This window comes from Cetorhinus maximus, chromosome 9 (assembly GCF_964194155.1).
Source record: "Cetorhinus maximus chromosome 9, sCetMax3.hap1.1, whole genome shotgun sequence".
Lineage (NCBI taxonomy): Eukaryota > Metazoa > Chordata > Chondrichthyes > Lamniformes > Cetorhinidae > Cetorhinus > Cetorhinus maximus.
In genome coordinates this window covers 28,150,930-28,177,015 of record NC_135887.1, presented here as the reverse complement: position 1 = coordinate 28,177,015, position 26,086 = coordinate 28,150,930, and the positions used below count along the sequence as shown (strand labels likewise).

General features: G+C 42.5%; 1 protein-coding gene across 1 annotated transcript in view; it reads right to left on the bottom strand.

The window, feature by feature from the left end:
- The window catches only part of p2rx5 (purinergic receptor P2X, ligand-gated ion channel, 5), a 132,112-nt gene that overhangs the window by 38,397 nt on the left and 67,629 nt on the right, over positions 1 to 26,086 (bottom strand). The window contains exons 6-8 of the mRNA XM_078547835.1: positions 25,282 to 25,362; positions 7,561 to 7,702; positions 738 to 874 (exon numbers count right to left, since the gene is read on the bottom strand). Coding sequence (XP_078403961.1) covers positions 738 to 874; positions 7,561 to 7,702; positions 25,282 to 25,362 — 360 coding nt within the window. The remainder of the gene's footprint in view (positions 1 to 737; positions 875 to 7,560; positions 7,703 to 25,281; positions 25,363 to 26,086) is intronic.

Genomic DNA, 26,086 nt, shown 5'->3' with positions numbered 1-26,086 from the left:
TCTAAGGTGTTTCCAAATTTTGATCCAACCTGTGATAAATGTCATACTGCCCCAGCCTCTCTAATTCATATGTACTGGTCATGTCCTAAACTGGCTTTGTTTTGGACAAAAAAAAGTTTTAGATCACTCACATATTTTCAGTAGCAACATTGAACCTTCTCCTATTACAGCTCTCTGTGGAGTGGAACCAAATGGCATCCCTCTTACAAAAATTCAGACTGATGCACTTGCCTTTTCAACATTATTGGCTAGACGTATTCTATTCTATTAAATTTGAAACAGCCTGCCTCACCTTCTTTTACTAATTGGATACATGATCTTAAGCAGAATCTTAAACTTGAGAAATAAAGTACACTATAAGAAACTCCATTGAGGATGTTATGTAGCTTGGCAACTTTTCTTAGATTATTCTGAGGAACTACAGCTGTCTACTTTCACATAACTGACCCTAATTAAGATGCATATATTATATCAGGCGAAACTATATCTGACCTATAATTGTTGTTGACTTTTTATTATTTATTTTTTGTGGGGTTGGGGAGGGGATTTTTCTCTTTCCTTTTGCTTCTCCTTCCTCCTACTTCTCTTTTCTTTCTTCCTCTTTCTCTTCCAAATGTAAGTGTATTGAATTATTGCTTACTGTAAGCTTTATGTTGTACGGTTACTCATTATGAATGTTGTTAATTTTTTTTAAATAAAGAACTTTTAAAAAAAGAAACAAAAAGGATTTTCCTGACCTGAAGTTGTATCCAGATGTAATGGATCTGTCTGCAGACATGTTGTCCAGTCGAGTGTATGAATACGTAGGGTTGCACTTTGAAGGAGATTTGTCAAGATCACAATTCCATTCAATCATGATTCCTATTACTCCACCCTGCACATAAAGCAGAGCAAAGTTAATATTCAGCAGCAGCACACTTGACTGAAATTGAACAATCGTTTGAGGGCATGGATGAAAAGGAATATATGGCACAAAGTTTGGATATGTCGTGTCCATTTTTGGGCACTAGAAATATCCTCAGTGTTCCAAAATGATGCATCTAGTTGAGGTGGCATCTGTCACTTGGTTTCAGAGTGATGTGTCTGACCACAGGGTGCCTATTGGTTTACATGGACTGTGTACTTACTGTGAACAATGAAGTATAAGATAGCATTTTTAACTTGTGTTATAGATGTGGATGAAGGAGTCTGTAATATAGTTCATCTTTTCTTGTTTAATAAATGTTTTATTCTTTTGTTAAAAGTTCAGCAGCTGACTCGTGTGACTCTGTTCAGTAGCTACTCTCCACATATTTAAACAAACAAATTAAAAGTTAAGATCTATCAAGCTGGGTTCCACTCTGGGATCAGGCTTGTCCAGTGGTAACCTCAGCTGGGGATTGTAACAATTCTATCTTTCCAGAGATTGAGAGGAAGAGTGAGCATGTAGTTTTATGAGGATTGCAGACCTCCCCATGGTGCAGGGTGCCATTGATGTCACACTTTGCTTTGCAGTGGCCACATGTGAACTCTAAGATGTACAACAACTGAAAGGGATTCCACTCTGTTAATGTTCAGCTGGTGTGTGACCATACACAGGGAATCATGCAGGTCAATGCCCAGTTTCCTGACAGCAATCATGATGCCTTCAATCTGTAGCAGTCCATTGTGCCAGCTGCATCTGAGTGACCATAGCAAGCCAAAGGGTGGCTACAGGGTGGCAAGGGTTGTCCACTGATCACATGGCTCATGGTTCCAGTGCCTAACCCATGCGCATGTGGACAGCTTATGTTGAAGCTTGGGGGGAAAAAAAGCAGGGAAACGTGTAGGAAATTAGAACATTCAGCTAACGGTGAGGGATCTGGGAGGTTTAAAAGTTTGCTTAACATAGAATTTTAAAAATACTGCAATGTATCTGTTTAATTGAACTGCAATGTAATGAATAAGGCATTGTGACTGCACCTTGAACAATCTGTCAGAAAGAGACCTTTGCGTGTAAAAGTTTGAAAGACAAATGAGTTCTTAAACATCCAGCTGACCTTTTGCAATTTTCATATAAAAACCTACAGATAGAGATGAGAACAGGCAGGTGAGGGAAAAGACTACATACAGAATAATTTGGGGTTAGTCTGGGAACTGGAAAATTACTGAAGATGAAGTAGTCCATGAGGTCAAGTAGCAAAGGAAGCAATCAAGGCTGTAGATTCAAGTCTGCTACAGTTAAAAGAAAGGAATAAAAAGTGTTAGAATCCTTGTAGAGACCAATAACTTTTAATAAGAGATTTAATTCCTGGTGACTGACTTAAAGGAAATCACACAAGATTTCAATTATAGGATTTATAGTGTAACAAACAAACTAAACTCGAATTCAACTAAACATTACTTAGTAGGCAACCAATACTCTCAACTAGAGAACAGGTATTCCTTATTAATTTCTCAACATGACTGATAACCTCATGCCATGTTTATACATTATGCCGTCCCTCAGCAGAACAGTGATTTTTTTTTAAATCCTAAATCCACATCAGCATTTTAACAGGCTCTCCTCTCCCTGCTACACCAGGGCAAGTCTTGCAGAATCCTTTTAAAAGTCCTTTCACTCAAACTTCCTGAGCATACCCAAATAGACTTATAGCAGCAAGGCACCCGCCTGCGACTTCTTGCTGCTTAAATCTTTACGAAGCCCATTTTACTTTGGATTAAAGAGACAATTTTATACCATCTCATAAAACTTTGCATTCATAACAGGAGACATCTTGGATGGAATTTTCCAGTCTTGCCTGTGGTGGGAATCGTCACGGGTGGGATGGAAATTTGATGGACCAGCCAAGGATCCGTTGACTTTGGGTGGGAATTTCCAGTCCCACGGTGGGTGGGACCAGAAAATCCCGCATCTCGTGTTTTAAAAATGGATAGAGAGAGAGAATGCATGCGTACATGTGCTGGATTCTAACTGTTAAACATGTTTTGCATGTAAATTGCTTTCTTTGCTGAAGAAAGAAAGAAAGGCATTGAACCTCTCTGCTCAAGCAAAAGAAAATATCCAACTTTTCTTCAACAGCATGCAACGAAAGCCATGCCACTACATGAAGTTGATCAAGCAGATTTTTGGCATGCTGAAATCAACACTTCCACTGTCTAGACTACTCTAGAGGATCCTTGCTGTACTTGGCTGAGCAGGTCTTCAGATTTGTGATCTGCTGCATGCTGCAGAACTTTCCTATCTTCAAGTTTTGTCACCAGCTATAAGGCAGGTAGCTGAACAGCAGAACAGTAAACAGGAGGAGGAGCTGGAGGAGGAGAAAGAGGAGGAAGAAGAGGAAGGGGAAAGGAGGAGGCAACCAAGATAGTTCCTTTCTGGTTGGGTTCTCCATCAACAATTCAATTGACTTGTGATAACAGTGAACACAGACACAATTTTCCATTCACCAAAAGTCTCACTCCATTCCTTCTCTCCGGCAATGACCATCATAGCCTGGCCACAGTGCAAAAATTAAAGCCAAATGAAGATTCCAAACCAAATTTATAAATAAAGACATGCCATATATAATATACAAATGCCAGCTAATCATCCTTGTGTATTCCCTTAGCGCTTGTCTTGCATGTGCCTTTGCCTGTCCTAATGCTCATACAGAGTGCTACCCCTGTGACTGTAGCATGGCTAATGGAACATAAGAACATGAGAACATAAGAAATAGGAACAGGAATGGATCATTCAGTGCCTCAAGCCTGCTCTGTCATTCAGTATGATCATGGTTGATCTTCTACCTCAACACCCACTTTCCTGCCCACTCCCCATATCTCTTCATAACCGGAAAGATCAAAAATCTATCGATCTCAGTCTTTAACATACTCACAGTAGTGCTAAGCATGTAAGTGTGTGGTGAAACTATGAATGCTATGTATGAGTCCTGATTGTTATAAAATTGTTTATATGTAATTCAAGGGGGTATGGTGCATTGCACAGTATATGAGACCAGTGATAGGATATAGTATTTGAAGATGCGTCACTGACTTTTACTACTCAAGTGAGATCACTGAACATTTTGTAGCACTGAACTTAGGTCCTCAGGGCTTGTCCACCATAGCTATTTGATCTCAGACTTAAGAATTTGTCTGGAAGGCATCCTGGCGGCCAGTGGATGGATAACATTTCTTCTCGGCACCTCTTCAATAAAGGCCTCCAGGGCAGCATCAGAAAATCTTGGGAGGTTGTGCCTTCACTACTACGCCTCTGTCCATGCCAACATAAGTTACACAATGACTTCCAGCATTCGCTCCAGCCACAAGGCATTTCCTCTTTAAAACGTGCAGATTGGCTTTAAGTAGCAGGGCGGTTCTAACTGGTAGCTTTCCTCTCTTGAATTTGGGCCCCTGAAGCATGCCTCCACTTAACAGCATAGTTAATGCTGCTGCACCCTACAATTGTACATCAGACTGCAGCGGTTCAAGAAGGCAGCTCACCACTATCTTCTCAGGGGCAACAAGGGATGGGCAATAAATGCTAGCCCAGCCAGCGAAGCCCACATCCCATGAATGAATAAAAAAAGAGTGTAGATAAATCCCACGTCAGTTGCCGAGTTCATTTTTGGACTCTATTGATAAGAACAATCAGAACAGGCAGAAGCCATTCAATCAGGTCATAGCTGATCTGTATCTCAATTCATCTATCTGCCTTTGTTCCAAATCCCTTGATATCTTTACTCAACAAAATTCTATCAAGCTCCAATTGGCCCCCAGAATCCAATGCTTTTGCAGCGAGAGAACTCCAGATTTCTATTACCTTTTGTGCAAAGAAATGCTTCCTGACATAATCCTTGAATGGAATTTTAAGATGTTTTTGAAAACTCATCACTTCGTTGATGACTTTTCATCTTTTAACAGGAAAGTGTTACAAATACAAAGTATATAAGTTTGGTTTTTTTTGGGACTGTCTGTTTAATTTAAGGTAAAACGGAGTAGTGAAATGGGGTCATGTGACCTTCTCCAAATCCTTCTTGACAAAAAGCCTGGATGACTAGGTTGGTACGGGGACAGTGAGGCCCAGATTGATTTACTGGGAAGAAGGTGAAAGATATTCACACCTGTGGACAATGCCAAGGGCATCTGTCATGGCTCTGGATAAGCTGTTAGGCCCAGATTTTCACAAGAGTTGTGGAGATTCACACCTTAGCCAATTGGGAGCTGGGACCCCAGATCAGGAAGTGCTGCCTCCATTTCTGACACATCCTATTTTCACGTGGTGGGGAAAGGGGGTGGAATTTGATTCACACATGGGGGAAACCTGAATCCAGCGGGACCATTTGAACCCAGTGCTGAGTTCAAACAGAACCTATTTTTGCTGGAGTGAGGTCTCTTTCCCTCTGAACTGTTTTTGAGGGTAGTGGGCCCAACTCCAGCATGCACCCATCCCCCAGAACAAAAATTGGCAGTTTGGGCAGTTTCTCCCTAGGCAGGTCACCAAGCTAGGAATTTTCCCAACTCTGCACACCCACCTTGGGAATGGAAATCTGGGCCTTAGTCTCCATGTCTCACAGGGAAATGTTGAAAATGTCAGGTTTTGTACATGGGTTATACTTTAAACTGTCCATTTAATTTCAAGATAGAATGGAGTTTGGAGTTTAGAAGATATTTAATCATCACTTCTACCTGGATACAAGATCCACATGATTCACATTGTGCTAGAGATGGGCTTTGAGAGGGGACTAGGCTGTAGAAAGCCATGTGGTATCAACTTAAGCTATCTTTAGAGATGCCTGAACCTCACAGAAAGGCCAGGCTGCAAAATTCTGAGAGTGCAGAGAGAGAGAGAGCAGAGAGATAGAGACAGCGAGTCTGTATTGTTCACCACACCGAATGCGGGTGGGAGCTCATGCTCAATTGAAGAAACCGAGTTCACGAGCATTTAAATGAGGCTGGAAGATTCACTTAGTTTTAGCTAGAGGGAGGGATCTCCAGAGTGACCCACACCATGAAAGCCAGTTCACGAATTAGAAGCTATACGACTGGTAAAAGGAAAAGGAAGCAAGCCATCGGGAGCTAAGAATAGCTTTGGCTGGTTCCTGGAGAATGAAGTGTCCACTTAAGGAACAGAATAAAGTATAACCATGGAGAGCTACAGAAAGGAAAACCTTTCTGCTGTTTAGAGTATAAGTTGCCAACTAAGTAGTGTTTAGACAATGTTGCTTTTAGTTTGTTTGTTCCAGCAAAAGTCTTCAAATTTGAAATCATATTGTGTGATCCTTCCAGTCAGTCACTGGAATTTCAAATATATTTTTGAAAGTTGTCAGTCTCTACAAGGATCGTAACAATTCCCCACCAGAGGAAATTGTTTCTCTGTATCTACTTTGTCAAATCCTTTTAACATTTTAACATCTTGATCAGATCATTCCTCAATATTCTAAACTCCAGGGAATTCAAGCCAGGTTTAAATAACCTCTCCTCATAATTTTAGCCCTGAGGTACAGCATCCAGAACTGAACATAGTGCGCTAAATGGGGTCTGACCAAGGCTTTAAATTACTAAAGCATCATTTCCACCCCATTGTGTTCCAAACCCCATGAGTTAAAGGCCAGCATCCATGAGTCTTTTCAATTGCTTCTTGTACCTGTCCATTAGCTTATAATGATTTGAGTGCTTGGACTCCCAAATTTCTTTGCTCCTCGAGAGTTCTTAAACTTCTCAACAATTCTCCACTTTATCTTTCTTGGGTCTAAAATGTGTTCCCTCACATTTTCCCACCTTGAACTGGAAAACTGGGGAAAAGCAATGGAAGCCAGGGTATGAAGATTAGTAGAACAAAGACCCAATTTATGGATAGTCAGTTTGAACCTAGGGAAGAGGATCAGCATAAGATGTAATTCACTTGGAGAAAGTGAATAGTTTCAAGTACCTGGGGTCAGTGGTGGCAGAAGATGGAAGTATGGAAATTGAACTTAAGCAAAGGATTCGCTCTGGTTGGAGGAATTGGAAGAAGTGCAGTGAAGTGTTACGAGATAGAAAACTATAGCTGAAACTGAAAGGAAGGATCTACTGTGAGACTGGCCTTGTTATATTCTGCAGAAACCTGGGCAACATCAAGAAGAGAGGAACAATGACTGGGTACTAATGACACACAGATGTTGGGATGGATGTGCGGAGTAATGAGAAAGGACAAGATCAGGAACCAGCACATCGGGGGTCAGTGAAGATTGTGGGAGCATCGATAAAAGTAGCCGAGAAGAGGTTGAAATGGTATGGTCATCTGTTGCTGAGAGAGAGAGAGGAAATGTGGTGAGGTGAGTGATTGAGATGGGACTGTCAGGAAGAAGGAGAAGAAGGCGGCCGAAGACCAGATGGAAAGATGTGGCAGTGAGAGAATAAAACACAGTGGGATTGGAAGAGGAATGATGACTGACAGGAGGAGATGGAGAAGTGTGATCGACCAGCATTTTGGTGACCCCAATCAAAATGGGAAAACCTGGAAGAAGACAAACTCCAGCTGCCACACTTTTTCCCAAATTGCCATAAACTGTTTGCTGGTGCTGAAGACAATGAATGATTTAAACTGCTTTTGATAAAGATGAGCACAATTAATTTTACCTCCACAGCCATTTCCTGGAAGTTGCTCCCAGCCCAACTGACAATTTCTCCTAGACGAAAAATTGGGCAATATGGGTTTTTTGTTTTGTCATATTGGCAATTTTTCAGATATGAGTAATCACTGGTTTCCAGGGTATTCTTCCTGTAACAAAACACAATCAACATATTTAGAATTGTTTAATCTACCGATGACTTAACAGCTCTCATAGTCTTTGGATGCCTTAAAAATGCACTAATCATCTGGAGTTAGCTGAGTTTGAATTGAACCTGTGATGGAGGCAGGCTCAAATGAGGCAGTCAACAGGAATTAGACTGTTACTTGAAAGGGAACAACGTGCAGGGTTATGTGAAGAAAGGAGGAGAGTGGCACCAAGTAAATTGTTCATTCGAAGAGCCAGTGCAGGCACAATGACCCAAATGGCCTCATTCTGTACTATAAAAATCCAGTGATTCTGTGAATTGATGCAATAGCCAAGAACATAGCATAAGGAATAGTGTAAGGTGCCAACTCACTGAAGGGCTTAGGTGGGCTTTTGATGGTGAAGGATACAGAAGAAGGCTGATGGGTGTGCACAATGAAATACTTGATGCATTGGGAAGCCTATCTGAAATTCTGCAGTAAATGTACTCTGGATGGGGAAGAATGTACTCTGGGTGGGGGAATTCAATGTCCATCACCAAGAGTGCTCGGTAGTGCCACTCCGACCGAGCTGGCTGAGTCCTAAATGACACAGCTGCTAGGCTAGGTCTGCAACAGGTGGTGACGGAACCAACAAGGGGGAAAAACATACTTGACCTCATCCTCACCAACTTGCTTGTCGCAGATGCATCTGTCCATGACAGTATTGGTAGGGGTGACCACCACACAGTCGTTGTGGAGACGAAGTCCCGCCTTCACATTGAGTGTACCCTCCATCACATTGTGTGGCACTACCACCGTGCTAGATGGGATAGATTTCAAACAGATCTAGCAACTCAAGACTGGGCATCCATGAGGTGCTGTGGGCCATCAGCAGCAGCAGAATTGTACTCAAACACAATCTGTAACCTCATGGCCCAGCATATCTCCTACTCTGCCATTACCACCAAACCAGGGGATCAACCCTGGTTCAATGAAGAGTGCAGGAGGGCATGCCAGGAGCAACACCAGGCATACTTAAAAATGAGGTGTCAACCTGGTGAAGCTATCACACAGGACTGCTTGTGTGCCAAGCAGCATAAGCAGCAAGTGACAGACAGAGCTAAACGATTCCACAACCAACGGATCAGATCTAAGCTCTGCAGTCTAGCCATATCCAGTCAAGAATGGTGGCAGGCAATTAAACAACAGTTCCTTCACTGTCACTGGGTCAAAATCTTGGAACTCCCTTCCTAACAGCACTGTGGGTGTACCTACACCACATGGACTGCAGAGGTTCAAGGAGGCAGCTCACCACCACCTTCTCAAGGGCAACCAGGGATGGGCAATAAATGCTGGTCCCAGCTGGCGAAGCCCACACCCCAGGAATGAATAAGCAAAAAATGTTGTGGAGCGTGGAGGAGCACAGCACCAACTTTGTACAGAACTTGAAGTCCTTGTTTTCGGTCCTCGTTACGAACTCCATTCCCTGCTACCTACCTACTCCATCGCTCTCCCTGAGGCTGAACTAGATTGTTCACAATCTTGGTGTCAAATCTGCTCCCAAGCTTCTGAACACTTTGCTGCGCTGTCACTTTCGTGACTCCATCCCGCCTGAGTTAATCTGCTACTGAAGCCTTCCTTCATGCCTTTGTTACCTCCAGACTCGACAATTCCAACACACTCCTGGCTGGTCTCCCACATTTTATCCTCCATAAATGTGATCCCTGCTGTCCATGATCTAACTCAGACAAGGTCTTGTTCACCCATCACCCCTGTTCCCACTAAACTACATAGGATCTTGGATAAGCAATGCCCTGATTTTAAAATCTTCTTTATTTTCAAATCCTTCCATGGCCTCACCCATCCCTATTTCAGTAATATCCTCCAGCCACACAATCCCCCAAATATCTGCATTTCATCTAATCCTGGTCTCTTGATCATTGCTGAAATTGTTGTTGTATAAATTGTCGTTTTCCCCTTATGTTTGTATTCTTGCAACGTGTCCTGATGAGTACAAGATGAAAAGCTTCAACACATCTCTTTTTCCAGCAATACTCAAGTTCTGTACTACCAAAAGACTATTTGTATCGCTTTATCATCCTTGATTTTAATCACTGTACCAATGGTGGCTGTGCCTTCAGCTGCCTGGGGTCTAAACTCTGGAATTCCTTCACTAAACAACTCTATCTCTCAAACTGGCCTTCCTTCTTTAAGGCACTCCTTAAAACCTAGCTCTTTGTTCAAGCTTTTGCTCTAGTATCTCCTTATGGGGCTTTTTTTAAATTCATTCATGGAATGTGGGCTTCGTTAGCTAGGCCAGCATTTATTACCCATCCTGAATTGCCCTTGTTCAGAGGCCATTTAAGAGTCAACCACATTGCTGTGGGTCTGGAGTCACATGTAGGCCAGACCAGGTAAGGACAGCAGATTTCCTTCCCCTAAAGGACATTAGTGCACCAGTGGGTTTTTACAAAAATTGACAATGGTTTCATGATCATCATTTGTATTTCCAGATTTTTATAAACTCAAATTCCACCATCTGCTATGGTGGGATTCAAACTTGGGCCCCCAGAGCATTACCCTGGGTCTCTGGATTACTAGTCCAGTGACAATACCACTACGCCATTGCCTCCCCATGATAATGATCCTGTGAAGTGCCTTAGGGCATTTTATTCCATTAAAACTCTATATAAATATAAGTTGTTGTTGGCGTTATGATTTTATCCAATCTTGTTTTCCCTATTCTTTTGTTTAATTTGTCCTTTTCTTTCTCTTCTTGACACTTTAATTGTTGGGTCTTATGGAATTTCCAGTAGCTCCCTCCTCCCAGATTATGGTTTAAAGTCTTATTTATGTCCCTAATTATCCTTTCCGCTAAGGCCCTGGTCCTAGCCTGGTCAGGTGCAGCCTGCCAATATGATGCAGCTCCTTTCTGTCCCAGTACTGATGTCAGTGCCAAATGACATAGAAATCCTCTTTACCACACCACTCCTTTAGCCATGTGTTGACTTTCCTAATCTGTTTGTCTCTGTGCCAGTTTGCACATGATTCAGGTAATAACCCTCTAATTATCCTTCAACTCTTAACAGTTGATATTCCTTTAGCAGCAGGACCTCTTCCCTAATCTTTCCAATATTGTTGGTTCTAACATGGAGCACATGGAGAACTGGATCATCCTCCTCCCTTTCCAGATTCTTTTCCAGTCATTTTGATATGACCCTTTCCTTGGCACTGGGTAGGCATTCTTGATCCTCACTGCAAAAAGTGTTCATCCATCCAAGAACTTAGGGATATCATTATTAGGGACGAAATAGCACTGGGGAAATTAAAGGGACTTACAGTCTATAATTCACCTGAACCTGATGGTCTTCATCCATTGGTTTTAAAAGAGATATCTACAGTGGATGCATTGGTTCTAATCTTCCAGGTGTAGTCTGACCAGAGTTTTGTATGGCTGAAGTATGACTTTGAATGCCACCTTCTCAAGGACAATTAACAATGGGTAACAAATGCTGACCTTGCCAGCAACACTCATGTCCCACAAAAAACATCAAAAAATAGCCTGTTTGGCTATTTTCTACATCTATTGATTCTATTTTAATGATTTATGTACCTGGACCCCTAAGTCTCTCCTCCACTGTTTCTAGCTTTACACCATTTAGAAAGAACCTTGTTCTATTCTTTTTAGGTCAAAGGTGGATGACCTTACATTTGCCGACATTGAAATTCATTTGCCACACTTTTACACATTCACTTAATCAATATCTCTTTGTGTTTTATACTTTTCACTCCTTACAATACTGCCTATATTTGTGTCATTGGTAAATTTGAATATGTGACTTTCTATCTCAACATCTAAGGTATAAATGAATATCATGAATAGGTAAACACCTTGGGGTGAGGCCCCAATACATCTTATGGGATGCCATGCTGTCAATTAGAGTACCTGCTTATTATCCCTACTGTCTGTTTCCTGCCATTCAATCAGTTTTCTAACCTGGTCAATAACTTGTCTTCAATTCCATGGGCATCATCTTAAGCTAACAGTATCTTCTAGAGGATATTATCAAATGCCTTCCTAAAGTCCATATAAAAACAACCATGGACATTACCCTGCCCACTACTTTGGTCATCTCTTCAAAAAATTCAGATTCCATCAAGCATAACCTACCCATTACAAATCCACGTTGGCTTTCTCTAATTAGCCAAAAATGTTCAATGCGTCCAGCAACCCTATCCTTAATTATAAACTCAATTTCGGGATCACAGATGTTAGGGTAACTGGTCTACAATTCCCCGATTTCCCTCTTTCACCTTTCCTAAATACTGAAGTGATTGGTGCAATTTTCCAATCTAAGCATCTTCCAATGTTACAGCACCTTTAATTTAGCAAATATAAACAGGCATAACAATTGGAAGTAAATTGGAAACAGATGCTGTGAAGGAAGAGATTAAGAGAGGCCAACAAAAATCCATTTAAAGTTTTGGGGCAGCCTTTAAAAGGTGACAGAAAGTGGAGAGCCGGAGAGGTTTAAGGAGATTTCCAGAAAGTTAGGCCAAGGAGATTAAAGTCCTGTCACCAATCCTATGTTGGAGGGAAGGGAATTTCTCAAAATATCAGAGTTGAAGAGGGGAAGGGGTGTAAGGCTGAGGGAGGTTGTTCAGGTCAGATGCAGGGAATTTGATATTGAATTTCAGAAGATAATAAGATCATAATAAATAGGAGTAGAAGTAGGTCATTCAGCCAATCGAGTTTGCTCTGCCATTCAACCACAAGGATATCTATACATAGCCACGGGGATATTTATATATATATATGTTTTATTAAAATATCCAGTCAACATATTGGTTTTTGACCCATCGCTTCACTTTCCTATCTGTCCCGCATAACCGTTAACCTCCTTGTCAATCAACAATCTGTCTAACTCAGCCTTGAATATATTCAATGACCCATTCTCCACTGCTCTCTGAGGAAGAGAATTCATAGAAACATAGAAAATAGGAGCAGGAGTAGGCCATTCGGCCCTTCAAGCCTGCTCCGCTATTCATTATGATCATGGCTGATCATCCAACTTAATAGCCTGCTCCCGCTTTCTCTCCATATCCTTTGATCCCTTTCACCCCAAGAGCTATATTTAGCTCCTTCTTGAAAACATATAATGTTTTGGCCTCAACTACTTTCTGTGGTAGTGAATTCCACAGGCTCACCACTCTCTGGGTAAAGAAATTTCTCCTCATCTCAGTCCTAAATCATCTACCCCGTATCCTCAGACTGTGACCCCTGGTTCTGGACTCCCCCACCATCGGGAACATCCTTCCTGCATCTACCCTGTCTAGTCCTGTTAGAATTTTATAGGTTTCTATGAGATCCCCCCCTCATTATTCTGAACTCCAGTAAATATAATCCTAACCGGCTCAATCTCTCCTCATATGTCAGTCCCGCCATCCCAGGAATCAGTCTGGTAAACCTTCGCTGCACTCCCTCTATAGTAAGAACATCCTTCCTCAGATAAGGAGACCAAAACTGCACACAATATTCCAGGTGTGGTCTCACCTGTATATTGTCAGCAAGACATCCCTGCTCCTGTACTCGAATCCTCTGGCTATGAAGGTCAACATACCATTTGCCTTCTTTACCGCCTGCTGCACCTGCATGCTTACCTTCAACAACTGGTGTACGAGGACACCCAGGTCTTGTTGCACATTCCCCTCTCTCAATTTATAGCCATTCAGATAATAATCTGCCTTCCTGTTTTTGCTACCAAAGTGGATAAGCTCACATTTATCCACATTATATTGCATCTGACATGCATTTGCCCACTCACTCAGCTTGTCCAAATCACCCTGAAGCATCTCTACATCCTCCTCACAGCTCACCCTCCCACCCAGTTTTGTGTCATCTGCAAATTTGGAGATATTACATTTAGCTCCCTCATCTAAATCATTAATATATATTGTGAATAGCTGGGGTCCCAGCACCGATCACTGCGGTACCCCTAGTACCTAGTCACTGCCTGCCATTCAGAAAAAGACCCGTTTATTCCTACTCTTTGTTCCCTGTCTGCCAACCAGTTTTCTATCCATCGCAATACACCACCCCCAATCCCATGTGCTTTAATTTTACACGTTAATCTCTTATGTGGGACTTTGTCGAAAGCCTTCCGAAAGTCCAAATAAACCACATGAGAGCTCCCCCTCATCAACTCCACTCGTTACATTCTCGAAAAATTCCAGTAGACTTGTCAAGCACTATTTCCCTTTCATAAATCCATGCTGATTCTGCCACTGTTTTTCAAGTGCTCAGCTGTTAAATCTTTTATAAAGGACTCTAGAATTTTCCCCACTACCGACATCAGGCTGACTGGTCTATAATTCTCTGTTTTCTCTCTACCTCCCTTTTTAAATAACATTAGCTACCCTCAATCTTCAAATCCAAACACTAATGACCCTCAAAGACTAATAAAGAGAAAAAAAGAATGGGAGAGGAGAGAGACAGAGAAAGAGTGAGAAAGGAGAGAGAGATTGAAAAAGGGGAACGAGAGAGAGTGTGGAAAAGGAGAGAGAGAGAGAGGAAATGGAGAGCGAGAGAGAGACAAAGTAGGAAAGAAAAGCAAGCAAAACGTTGAGCTGAGTTTCAGAAGTGCTTTGGGTGAGAAACACCTACTACTCAGGGCTTGTTTGGGTGAATTAATGTTACCTAATTTGAATTTATATTGTACTTCTGTTATATTCAGTGATTTATTTAATTTTGCAAGCTATTCCAGCTAGGAATGCACAGTGCTGTACATGTAGAGTCATTGGTTTTTCTGGGTAAGAAATGTCTGAAGGAGCCTAACTCTGACTTAACACTGATTCCTCAGGAATCTACGATTCACTTAAAGTTGTTTCACTTAAATTCATGCTTTTCTGGAATGCAGGCAGAACTTTAAATGAGGACTTACTGTATTCCATTTTCTCCCTTTTTTTGGTCATCCTTTGCTGGGTTCTAAATTTTTCCAATATTTTGGGCTGCCACTAATCTTTGCAGCATTGTCAGTCTTTTCTTTCAATTTGATACCATCCTTAACTTCCTTAGTTAGCCAAGGATGGTGCATCCTTCTCATAGGGCAGACTTTTGCCCTTGGCGGGTGGACTCGGCGGGGAGTGGATGGGGGAGGTTGAGGAGCCAACCGCCACCCACGATCAGCACCGTGATTTCATGCTAGCGGGCCAATTAAGGTCCGCCCAGCGTGAAACACAAGAGTCAGCGCTGTGCGCTGCCTGTGCAGGTGGTGGGGGGAAAGAGTGCGAGCCAGCCGAGTGTGAACTTCACGCATGCGCGCAAGTGAGCGCTGCATAATCTCCCTGAGGCACGGAGCTGCCTCGGGAAGATGAAGAGATATAAAAAAAAATAGTGAAAATAAAAATGTAATAAACCGTGTCCCCTCATGTGACTCTGTTATTAATGAAAAATTAAAGTTTTATTTGCTTTTGGAAACTTCATCCCACCCATGGATGAGGTTTTCAAAAAATTGCAAAGGCCACTTGGCCTTTTCGCCTGCCCGCCAACCATTAGGTTGGACAGGCAGCGAAAAATTTAATTTAATTGATAACTTAATGACCTTAACAGGCCTTTTAATTGTTGGCGGGCACGCTGCTGACTCCGGCGCCCGTCCGCCAACCGAATAACCACGGGTCTACACATTGACGACGGCATGCTCAGCCAACATTAACATGCATCATTTCACATTCGAGCGGGTCGGGCGCACACCACTGAGCAAAGATTTCTGCCTATAAAGCCTTTCTTCCTCAATGGAATATATCTTTATTGAGATCTATGAAATATCTCCTTAAATATCTGCCACTGCTTCTTTACTGTCTTACCTTTTAACCTATTATCCCATTCCACTTCATCCAACTCTGTCTTCATACCATTGTAATTTTCTGTATTTTTAAGTTTAAGACACTTATTTCAGACCCACATTTCTCACCCTCAAACTGAATGTGAAATTCTATCATCTTATGACAGGCTTGTCCAACCTTTTCGCATGGGTTAAAGCGGGGTGGGGGGGGCAGGGGCGGGGGTGCAGCTTTTCAATTTTTCTCACACTCAGGGGGCTGGTGAACAAATTTAGGAAACATAAGGTTTCCTAATGTACAACATTAAACACGAATTTCAAAAAAGAAAGCTGACGTATGAAAAGAAACAACTTGCTGAACAAAATTAATGCTAAAACAATAAACTGATAATTTTTAAAAATTAACAAATAAAGATGACCATTAGAGTATGAAAAGTTGAAAGCATGTGTGCCCAGCTCACTCCCAGTCTTGGGTGTTCACTCACTCACACTCACCCACTATGAGAATGGGTGTGAGTGCCTGTTGGTGTGCAGGGGTGAGGGTGAATGAGAACCTTGAAACTGGGAGTGAGGCAAACACACACTCTCCCCTCCCTCTCACCTCTCTCTCTCTCACACACAAACTCTAATCCCTTCCACACACACACACACACACACACACACATGCATAATTAACAACATACGAATGGTCAGTCCTGTATTTTGATTGGTAATAACAGTAAACAATGAGTCAATCAGGTATCTGGATTGAATATTTACAGTAAAAATTATGTCAGTAATCCATATAGATAGGTGTTTAATGTTCCAGTTTTGATAGTACAGAACTTGAATATTGCTGAAAAAAGAGACATGTCGAAGCCTTTCGTCTTGCGCTCATCAGGACACTTCACAAGAATAAGGGGAAAACAACAATTTATACTATGTGAGAAGAGAGTGCTGACTGGTTTGAAAGTGGACCCTGAGTGATAGAGGCGTTGACATGGAGAATCCATCAATTTATGGCGGCTGACAGTTAACTGTCCAGCATTGTTTGAAATTTAAACCAGGCAGCTTGACCTTGATTGATCAAGGCATTGCACTGAGGAATGAGTCAACAGGTGGCTGTCACTTATTTTGTTTAGCTGAAACAGACAAATGTGTGTACATGTTCTATCTGTCTGCAAAGAACAGGCCCCATGTATTATTATATGTAGTTTCCAGTACATGCAACTGTGCCACATTGCGAGCCTGAATGACAATCTTAAATTTGTCATCAGTGTGATATTAGCACGCTGAGGATTATGTTGTCCAATCGCGGAATCACATGCAATGTTGGACACTGAGTTTTGCAAGCATGGGCTGGTTGGGTACGACCTGTACATTGCCCATTGCAAACAGCTGCTGGAACATGCTGTTTGATACAATCTGCCAGTCTTTGGGACATAAGGCCTACATGCCTATCATCACACTGGCACTGAAATTCATATACTACATTACTCATTTGTGTGATAGGCAGAACATCTTTTTGGTTTGACGGCAGCATCCTGTTAGTGGTGAATACCACTCATGTTACTACTGCATAGTAGCAGCACGAAACAGCTAGATTCACCTGTTGTTCAAATCTTTGAGATATGTTGCCCTTCCAGCGTACTCTGACATAGACTTGGCACTTTTCAGGGCCAAAAATGATGGCATAGGCCTGTTCATGAGCTTGCGTGATATACAGCGTGAAATGAACTGATCAGGTTGGCCATTATTTCACAGGATGCCTTTGATGCCCCTCTACCCTCTACTGCTGTCTACAGGTTAGACAAGTTTGTCTTATGACCACCCTTATCCACAGGATCCATTACTATAAGGTCATTAATAAATGTTGTCTCATTACACATTACCAGGTCTAAAATAGCCTGTTCCCTGATTGGTTCTAGAATGTATTGCTCTAAGAAGCTGTCCTGAATACACTCTATGAACTCGTCCTTGATCAATTTGATATTTTGGGAGACAACATGTGAGCGTAGGTTATTGTGAATATAGGAGTGATGGGAGTGATCGAGTGATGCTCAAAAAAACTTAATGGGTGGAATTTAATGCTTTCCCCAGTGGTGAGTTTGGTGAGGGGGGTAATTTACTTGGGCGCGTGGGTGGCAGGTGGTGATCCCACCATCTTCCTGCCCCTGCCCCCAATTGAGGCCCTTAAGTGGGCAATTGATGCCCACTTAGGGGCCTCATCCTGCTGCTGCTGGTGTTAACTCAGTGAAGGGGAAGGGGCTCAATAAGCAAGGTTGGTATAGTGGTATTGTCATTGGACTGGTATTCCAGAGACCTGGGTAATGTTCTGGAACCTGGGTTTGAATCCCATCATGGCAGGTGGTGGAATTTAAATTCAATAAAAATCTGGAATTAAAAGTCTCACCACAAAACCAAGGTTGATCGTTGTAAAAACCCATCTGTTTCACTAATGCCCCTTAGGGAAGGAAATTTGTTGTCCTTACCTGGCCTACATGTGACTCTTAAATGCCCTCTAAACAAGGGCTATTGGGGATGGGCAATAAATTCTGGCCTCACCCCCATACCATGAATGAATTAACTAAAATCACGACAAGAAAACCATGTTGGTACAGCTTCAGGCTTCTGGGGAGGAGGGTAGGGGCCACTCCCCACTCAAAAGAACTCAGTGCCTGATTGGAGGGCCTGGCATAAAGAGGCGGGAAGCCCACTGAGAGTCACACTCCCCCTTGCTGCTGACCCCCTCCCCCTTCTCCACTACCCCCATCCCACAACCCCTCCTCCTGCCTTCACTCATTTGGGTTAGTCGAGTCCATGGTGACCCTAGGCCTCGGGTGGGTGTAGTACCAGCAGCAGTCACTGCCTCCACAGTGGCTCTGTTCCTCATTAGAGCTGCAAGCCCCTGATTGGCAACTGCGGGCGGGACTTCTGTCCCTGGGGTCCTTGATCCCGGAGAAGAGCCACCATTGTCCTGTTAAGTGGCTGAGTGGCACTTAATTCAGCAGGCTTTCCCTAAAAGAGGTATCGCAGAGCTCCTGCCAGTTCTCCAGCTGGCAGGCAAGACCCCTGTCATTAAATCCAGTGTGAGATTACAAGGAATTGGAATTTATGGAGGATAGGAAATATGAGGTTAGAAAAAAAGACATTAGAGTAACTCTGGTCTAAATGGGTGACAAAAAGCAGGACCTGGTGCTTTGAGGGCAGAAGGTCGAGTGGGAGTTGACAATGTTGGGTGTATGGAAAATGTGTTGTCATTTCATAAGACATGAAAAGAAATCAAAACTTTGTACATCAAAACTTTTCTTTGCTACTTTAAAATGGACTTTTGCTGAACCAAAAAATGGCTGCTACAGGTTGCATGACTCATAAGATTGGCCATCTATTCTGGAAGCTTCCAACAGAGATTGCAAGAACAAAAGAGTTCCACTCTCATCCTTGTGGAATCTCACACACCATTGTAAGGCCACATTATAATAATGAAACTAGAAGGTTAATAGATGAATTGGTTCCCAGCCATGGCAAACACAAGGCAGAGACATTGAGACGCATTTTACCTGAAGAGGTGTTAACAGCCACCATTTCACTCCTAAGGGAAACAATAGATTTTGGTCAGAAGCACAGAAACTGTTTGTTAAGGTGCAATTAACTCATTAATGGGCCACATCACATGACCCCATGCTTCTAGCCTCTTGGAGAGTTTTGAAATTAGATTTCTAGCCTCACAGATTGGTCTGCTGATTACTTCCAAACTGAAAGGTACAACAGCAGGGCTCCTGGCTGAACAAGCAGCCAGTCACCCTCTCTCAACTCCTCAAAGCTTGTTTTATTTTAAAAGCATCCAACCATCTCCTGCCAAACAGTTTATATACAGAAACCTCATCGTGTTGCATCCTCATTCACATTCAATGACTTTTGCGCTGCTGTCTCCAATCAGGAACTCATCTGAACTGAACTCTGCTGTGAAGGAAATACCCTCTGGACTTTGACTTTTTGGCTGCTGGAAATCATGTGAACTAATACTCATTTCTGTGGTTCTTTTACTGTAGTTATCCATAGTTATAAAATCTCCTCCCCTTACTGTATATGTATGTTTGTGTGTGTGAGATTTTTTTAATTCATTCACAGAATATGGGCTTTGCTCACTGGGCCAGCATTTGTTGCCATCCCTAGTTGCTCTTGAGAAGGTGGTGGTGAACTGCCTTCTTGAACCGCTGCAGTCCCTGTGGTGTAGGTGCATCCACAGTGCTATTAGGGAGGGAGTTCCAGGATTTTGACCCAGCGACAGTGAAGGAACGGCGATATATTTCCAAGTCAGGATGGTGAGTGATTTGGAGGGGAACTTCCAAGTGGTGGTGTTCCCATCTATCTTCTGCCTTGTCCTTCTCGATGGTAGTGATCGTGGGTTTGGAAGGTGCTGTCTAAGGAGCCTTGGTGAGTTGCTGCAGTGCATCTTGTAGATGGTACACACTGCTGCTACTGTGTGTCGATGGTAGAGGGAGTGAATGTTTGTGGATGTGGTGCCAGTCAAGTGGGCTGCTTTGTCTTGTATGGTGTGAAGCTTCTTGAGTGTTGTGGGAGCTGCACTCGTCCAGGCAAGTGGGGAGTATTTCATCACACTCCTGACTTGTGCCTTGTAGATGGTGGACAGGCTTTGGGGAAGCCAGGAGGTAAGTTACTCATCGCAGGGTTCCTAGCCTCTGACCTGCTCTTGTAGCCACAGTATTTATATGGCTAGTCCAGTTCAGTTTCTGGTCAATCGTAACCCCCAGGACGTTGATAGTGGAGAATTAAGTGATGGTAATGCCTTTGAATGTCAAGGGGCGATGGTTAGATTCTCTCTTGTAGATGGTCATTGCCTGGCACTTGTGTGGCGTGAATGTTACTTGTCACTTGTCAACCCAGGCCTGGATATTGTCCAGTTCTTGCTGCATTTGGACATGGACTGCTTCAGTATCTGAGGAGTCATGAATGATGCTGAACATTGTGTAATCATCAGTGAACATCTCCACTTCTGACCTTATGATGGAAGGAAGGTCAATGATGAAGCAGCTGAAGATGGTTGGGCCGAGGACGTGAACGTCCCCCCACCGCCCGCTCCCAACGTCCCCCCAACCCCCTCACCCCACAACACGTTTGAATGTGAAATAAACTGACCTTCTGAGTTAATCATAGTTTGCTGCATGTTACTTACAAAATTGGACCACACAAACTGAAGGTTTGGGAAAACACACCACTGCAGGGGAGGTGATGATGTAGTGGTATTGACGCTGGACTAGTAATCCAGAGACCCAGTCTGTTCCCACCACAGCAGATGGCGGAATTTGAACTCAATAAAAACCTGGAATTGAAAGTCTAACGATGATCATGAAACCATTGTCGATAGTTGTAAAAACCCATCTGGTTCACTAATGTCCTTTAGGGAAGGAAATCTGCTGTCCTTACCTGGCCTGGCCTACATGTGACTCCAGCCCCACAGCAATGTGGTTGACTCTTAAATGCCCTCTGAACAAGGGCAATTAGGGATGGGCAATAAATGCTGGCCTAGCCAGCGATGCGCACATCCTGTAAATGAATAAAAAATAAGCCTACTTTAAAAATAATTCAAAAACACTTCTGCTTACCCACAGATGGTGAGAGGTTAAAGTAGTTCAGTTTGCCTCTCTGCTGTCCATAACAGCTGTCTTGGTGATTTACAGGGTATAAAATGGAAAACTCAGCTCAGGTTATGGCCAAACAAAGCAGCAAGGATTTGGATAATCTGCTTGCAGTCTTAACAGGAGACAGGGTGGAGAATAGAATCAGTGGCAAAGGAGTAGAGTTTATAGTTTAGTTCTTCTGATATCATGTTGGAAAAAGTTGTTCTTCATCCATGAGTCGATGTTGAACAATTAGTCTGATAATAACAATATGCACTAATTTAGCACCTTTAAAATAGTAAAATGTCTCAAGGTGCTTCACAGAAGCATTATTAAACAAAATTTAACACTGAGCCATATTTGTTAGATTAGGACAGATGACCAGAAGCTGGGTCAAAGAAGCATGTTTTAAGGAGTGTCTAAAAGATGGAGAGAGAGCGGTTTGGGAAGGGAATTCCAGAGTTTAGGGCCTGGGCAACTGAAGGCATGGCCGCTAATGGTGGAGTGATTAAAAGCAGGAATGCTCAAGAGGCCAGAATCAAGGAAGCACAGAGATGTTGGACAATTATAGGGCTGGAGAAGATAGAGAAGGGCAAAGTCACAAAGGGATCTGAAAACAAGAATGAGAACTTCAAAATCAAATTGCTGCCTTATTGGGAGCCAATGTATGTCAGCAAACACAGCACTGACAGGTGAATGGGACTTGGTCAGCCATGTTCACCTTCCTATTCTCCTGCTGATGTGCCGATAATCCTATCGCTTCCCTTGTACTCTAGTGACCTCCAGGCTCAACTATTTCAAGGCTCTCTTAGTCAGTCTCACACCTTGTAGTCTTTGTAAACCTGAGCCCACCAAAAACTTTGATTATATGCATTTCATAGATAATTTTTTAAACATTTAAGTTAATGAAATCTGTTTGGCCCTGGTTGACTTTTGAAGTTATTTATGAGCCTGCCTTGTTCAAATTAGCAAATCCGCCTGAAACTTTTGAAAATAAATAGTTAAGTTGACATGTTGTTGCAAATATCTAGTTCATGATTCATGTGTTTTAGTGTATAATTTTAAGTTTTAGGAAATTAAAGTCTTAACTGTAGTAAATGGGATAAATGCAATTAAAGTAAGCTTGGCCCCTATTATACCTCAAAGGTTGGGGTCATGTTGCCTTAAAAGGTTAACCGGTAAAATGATAAGGTCATTAAAATGCTGAGCTTTAGAGATTTCCAGAACACCTAAAGAAATGGCAGTTTAAAAGGTGACCGGTGTTTGTTTGATAAAGTCAGAATAGAGGAGAGAAACCAATAAAACAGCATGTGGGCTTACTGAGCTAAAGCGCTGGAGACATCATGGCCAGGATATTGAGGTCAGCGAGCGGGGGGTGGGGGGGCATGTCAGGGAAATTTTATTTTTGTGCATTGACCATTTTTGAATTTGGCGCCAATCTCTCTGAGGCAGCACTTAGCCTCAGGGAGATGAGTGTGCTCTTTCGTGAAAGAGTGCACTCCCAGCTTAGGGAACCCCCCTGCCCGCATAGGGAGCATGTAGCGCTTCCTGGCGGACGTCCTGGCTGGATGTGCCTTAATTGGCCTGCCCACGTTAAATGGCGGCCCGATCGGAGACATGCCTGCACACGCCCGCTCCTGCACTTCCCCCCCCAATAGGGGGAAAATTCTTCCCCATGTCTGCAAAGTTTGCAGTAATGGCACTCAAGATGGATGTTTTGTTTTGGGAGCTAGAGTTAAATTAGGTTAAAAGTATTCAATAAATCCTGAATGTTGTAAAACCTACTTACATAATCAGATTGTAAAAATGCAAATGAGTGATAATTAACTTAAAGGCTGGTTTGAGGACATACCCAGAGCAGGCTACACCATTATACAACTGGGTGGAACTTAAGGAGGTTCTCTGGTTTCAATTTATTTGGGTGAAAGCATTAGCTGCAGTTTGCAGCTCACTGACAGAAGTTAGCTAAAGTGAATGACAGTCAGATAGACCTACACTGTAAGAAGAGTAAAGAACTAACATCATCTTTGAGTGTGTGGAACATGGGAGAGGCTTAATCTCAGTTTGAAACTTGTGAGGGAACAGAAGCCAGAAGATTGTCTAGTTTGAAGCTAGTGGGAGGATTCACATTGGGCCTCAGTGTCTTGTTGCAAAAGAAAGTAATTAGCTCAATTAGCTTGGAAGTATTGAAAAGTAACTAGATGATGGGACTGGGGCATCCACAGTCAAGAGAGGGTAAATGAAACTTTTACCTCTGAGAAAAGCTGGAGCTGAGAATTCTCCAGACTGTGGCATATTTATGAGTGGTCTCTACAGAAGTAAATAACTTTAAGATTGATGTGTCTTTTAAGAGAATTCTTGGGGGAAGTAAGAAGTAAATCTGAGTGTATAACATACCGTATTGTTATATTAATCAGGCTTGATTCCTTTAAGTGTTTGATACACAATTAAGTTTGTATTGTTAAAAAAGTGAAATCTTGTTGGGCTAAATTCATTGGTTAAAACGATTTGTTTGGATTTCTTTTTAAATGTTAATGTTCCCTAAGTGGATTGTAACAATGTTTTATGGTTGATTTGAACATGCAGATTGTGAATGAAACATGAGAGAGCACAGGGATGGGTATCAGCAACTTGCTGAATTACACCCCAGGATTTTCTTTTGTAATGAATGTATACACAAAGAATGTTCCTGAGAGCCTGAAAATAAAAGCAGTCATTATTTTACCACCATAATTGAGATTTTATCAGAGGATTGGCTTAAAAGAAAATGAACACATGCTGGTACAAGAATAAATATTGGCTATTGTTGTTAATTTGGCACTGGCCAAACATCACTCTGTATCTAATCCAACGATGTGGCTGCCCTGGGCAATGTAGAGGGAGCTTTACTCTGTATCTAACCTCGTGCTGTACCTGTCCTGGGAGTGTTTGATGGGGACAGTGTAGAGGGAGCTTTACTCTGAATGTAACCCCATGCTGTACCTGTCCTGGGATTGTTTGATGGGGACAGTGTAGAGGGAGCTTTACTCTGAATGTAACCCCGTGCTGTACCTGTCCTGGGAGTGTTTGATGGGGACAGTGTAGAGGGAGATTTACTCTGTATCTAACCCCGTGCTGTACCTGTCCTGGGAGTGTTTGATGGGGACAGTGTAGAGGGAGATTTACTCTGTATCTAACCCCGTGCTGTACCTGTCCTGGGAGTGTTTGATGGGGACAGTGTAGGGGAAGCTTTACTCTGAATGTAACCCCGTGCTGTACCTGTCCTGGGAGTGTTTGATGGGGACAGTGTAGAGGGAGATTTACTCTGTATCTAACCCCGTGCTGTACCTGTCCTGGGAGTGTTTGATGGGGACAGTGTAGAGGGAGCTTTACTCTGTATCTAACCCTGTGCTGTACCTGTCCTGGGAGTGTTTGATGGGGACAGTGTAAAGGGAGCTTTACTCTGTATCTAACCCCGTGCTGTATCTGTCCTGGGAGTGTTTGATGGGGACAGTGTAGGGGGAGCTTTACTCTGTATCTAACCCCGTGCTGTACCTGTCCTGGGAGTGTTTGATGGGGACAGTGTAGGGGGAGCTTTACTCTGTATCTAACCCCGTGCTGTATCTGTCCTGGGAGTGTTTGATGGGGACAGTGCAGAGGGAGCTTTACTCTGAATGTAACCTCATCCCACTGCCCATGGAACTGGACTAATCGAATAGGTTTTAACTAGTTGCTCTCCAAAATGGAAATTGGGTCCTATTTGCACCAATTAATCCCCATTTCCATATTTAAAGGGGTCTATTACCTAAAACGCAAGGGCGCTTTGGACACCTGACAGGGGACCCCTTTTAAAATGATCCCCGTCCACATTATAAGGCCGTTAACCACACCATCTACCTTTGTTCTCAGGCAAAGAATATGAACCACAAACATCTGGTGTGCCCCAAATCAAAGAGGATTTAATTGCCCTCCTATTAGTAATGACTTCATAACAAAATACATCCCACATCTGAAGGGAAGTTTGGAGTTAAATGGCGTGTAAATTAACCAATCAAATTCACTGTTACCCACATAACATTAAAGTTTCACCCGAGTTTCATTTGAAAATAAAGTCAGTTATTTTCTTTTCAAATCCTTTACTTTTCCTGAAAGTTCCACTTACTTTGCAAAGTTAAACTTTGGAAAGCGAATCGCATTCTTTATAAAGACAGTGAAATTTGCAGCTTTCCCAAGGATCGGTTTGCTACAAACAGAAAGGGCAATTACGTTAGATCAACAAAAACTTTCAATGGTTGTTCAATCAGAAAATTTTTAGTTTGTTGTAAGGATATTTTTTGATAGTAAAACTATCTCTGGGATGCTTACCTCTTGAAGTATCAGTATTTATAGCAACTTTAATTTAATACAAATGCTTTTTGATGCTTAAATAATATCAAAATACAATCACCACTCCAAAGACTAGTTGAATAAAGTCATTGAGTCAATTTGTTTCTCATTCATTCACAGGTTGTAGATGTTGCTGGTCAGGCCGAAATTTATTGCCCATCCCTACTTGCTCTTGAGAAGGTGGTGGTGAGCCACCTTCTGGAATACATCTGAGTGGCTTAAAAACATAAGATAAGAAATAGGAGCAGGAGGAGACCATACAGCCCATCGAGCCTGCTCCACCATTCAATATGATCATGGCTGATCTTGGGCTTCAGCTCCATTTTCCGACCCGCTCCCCATATCCCTTACTTCCCTGACAGACCAAAAATCTGTCTATCCCAGCCTTAAATATATTGAACGATGGAGCAACCCCAAACCTCTGGGATAGAGAATTCCAAAGATTCACAACCCTTTGAGCGAAGTAATTTCTCCACATCTTAGTCCTGAATGACCAACCCCTTATCCTAAACAGTGCGTCCTTGATTCCCTGTGCTGTACCTGTCCTGGGAGTGTTTGATGGGGACAGTGTAGGGGGAGCT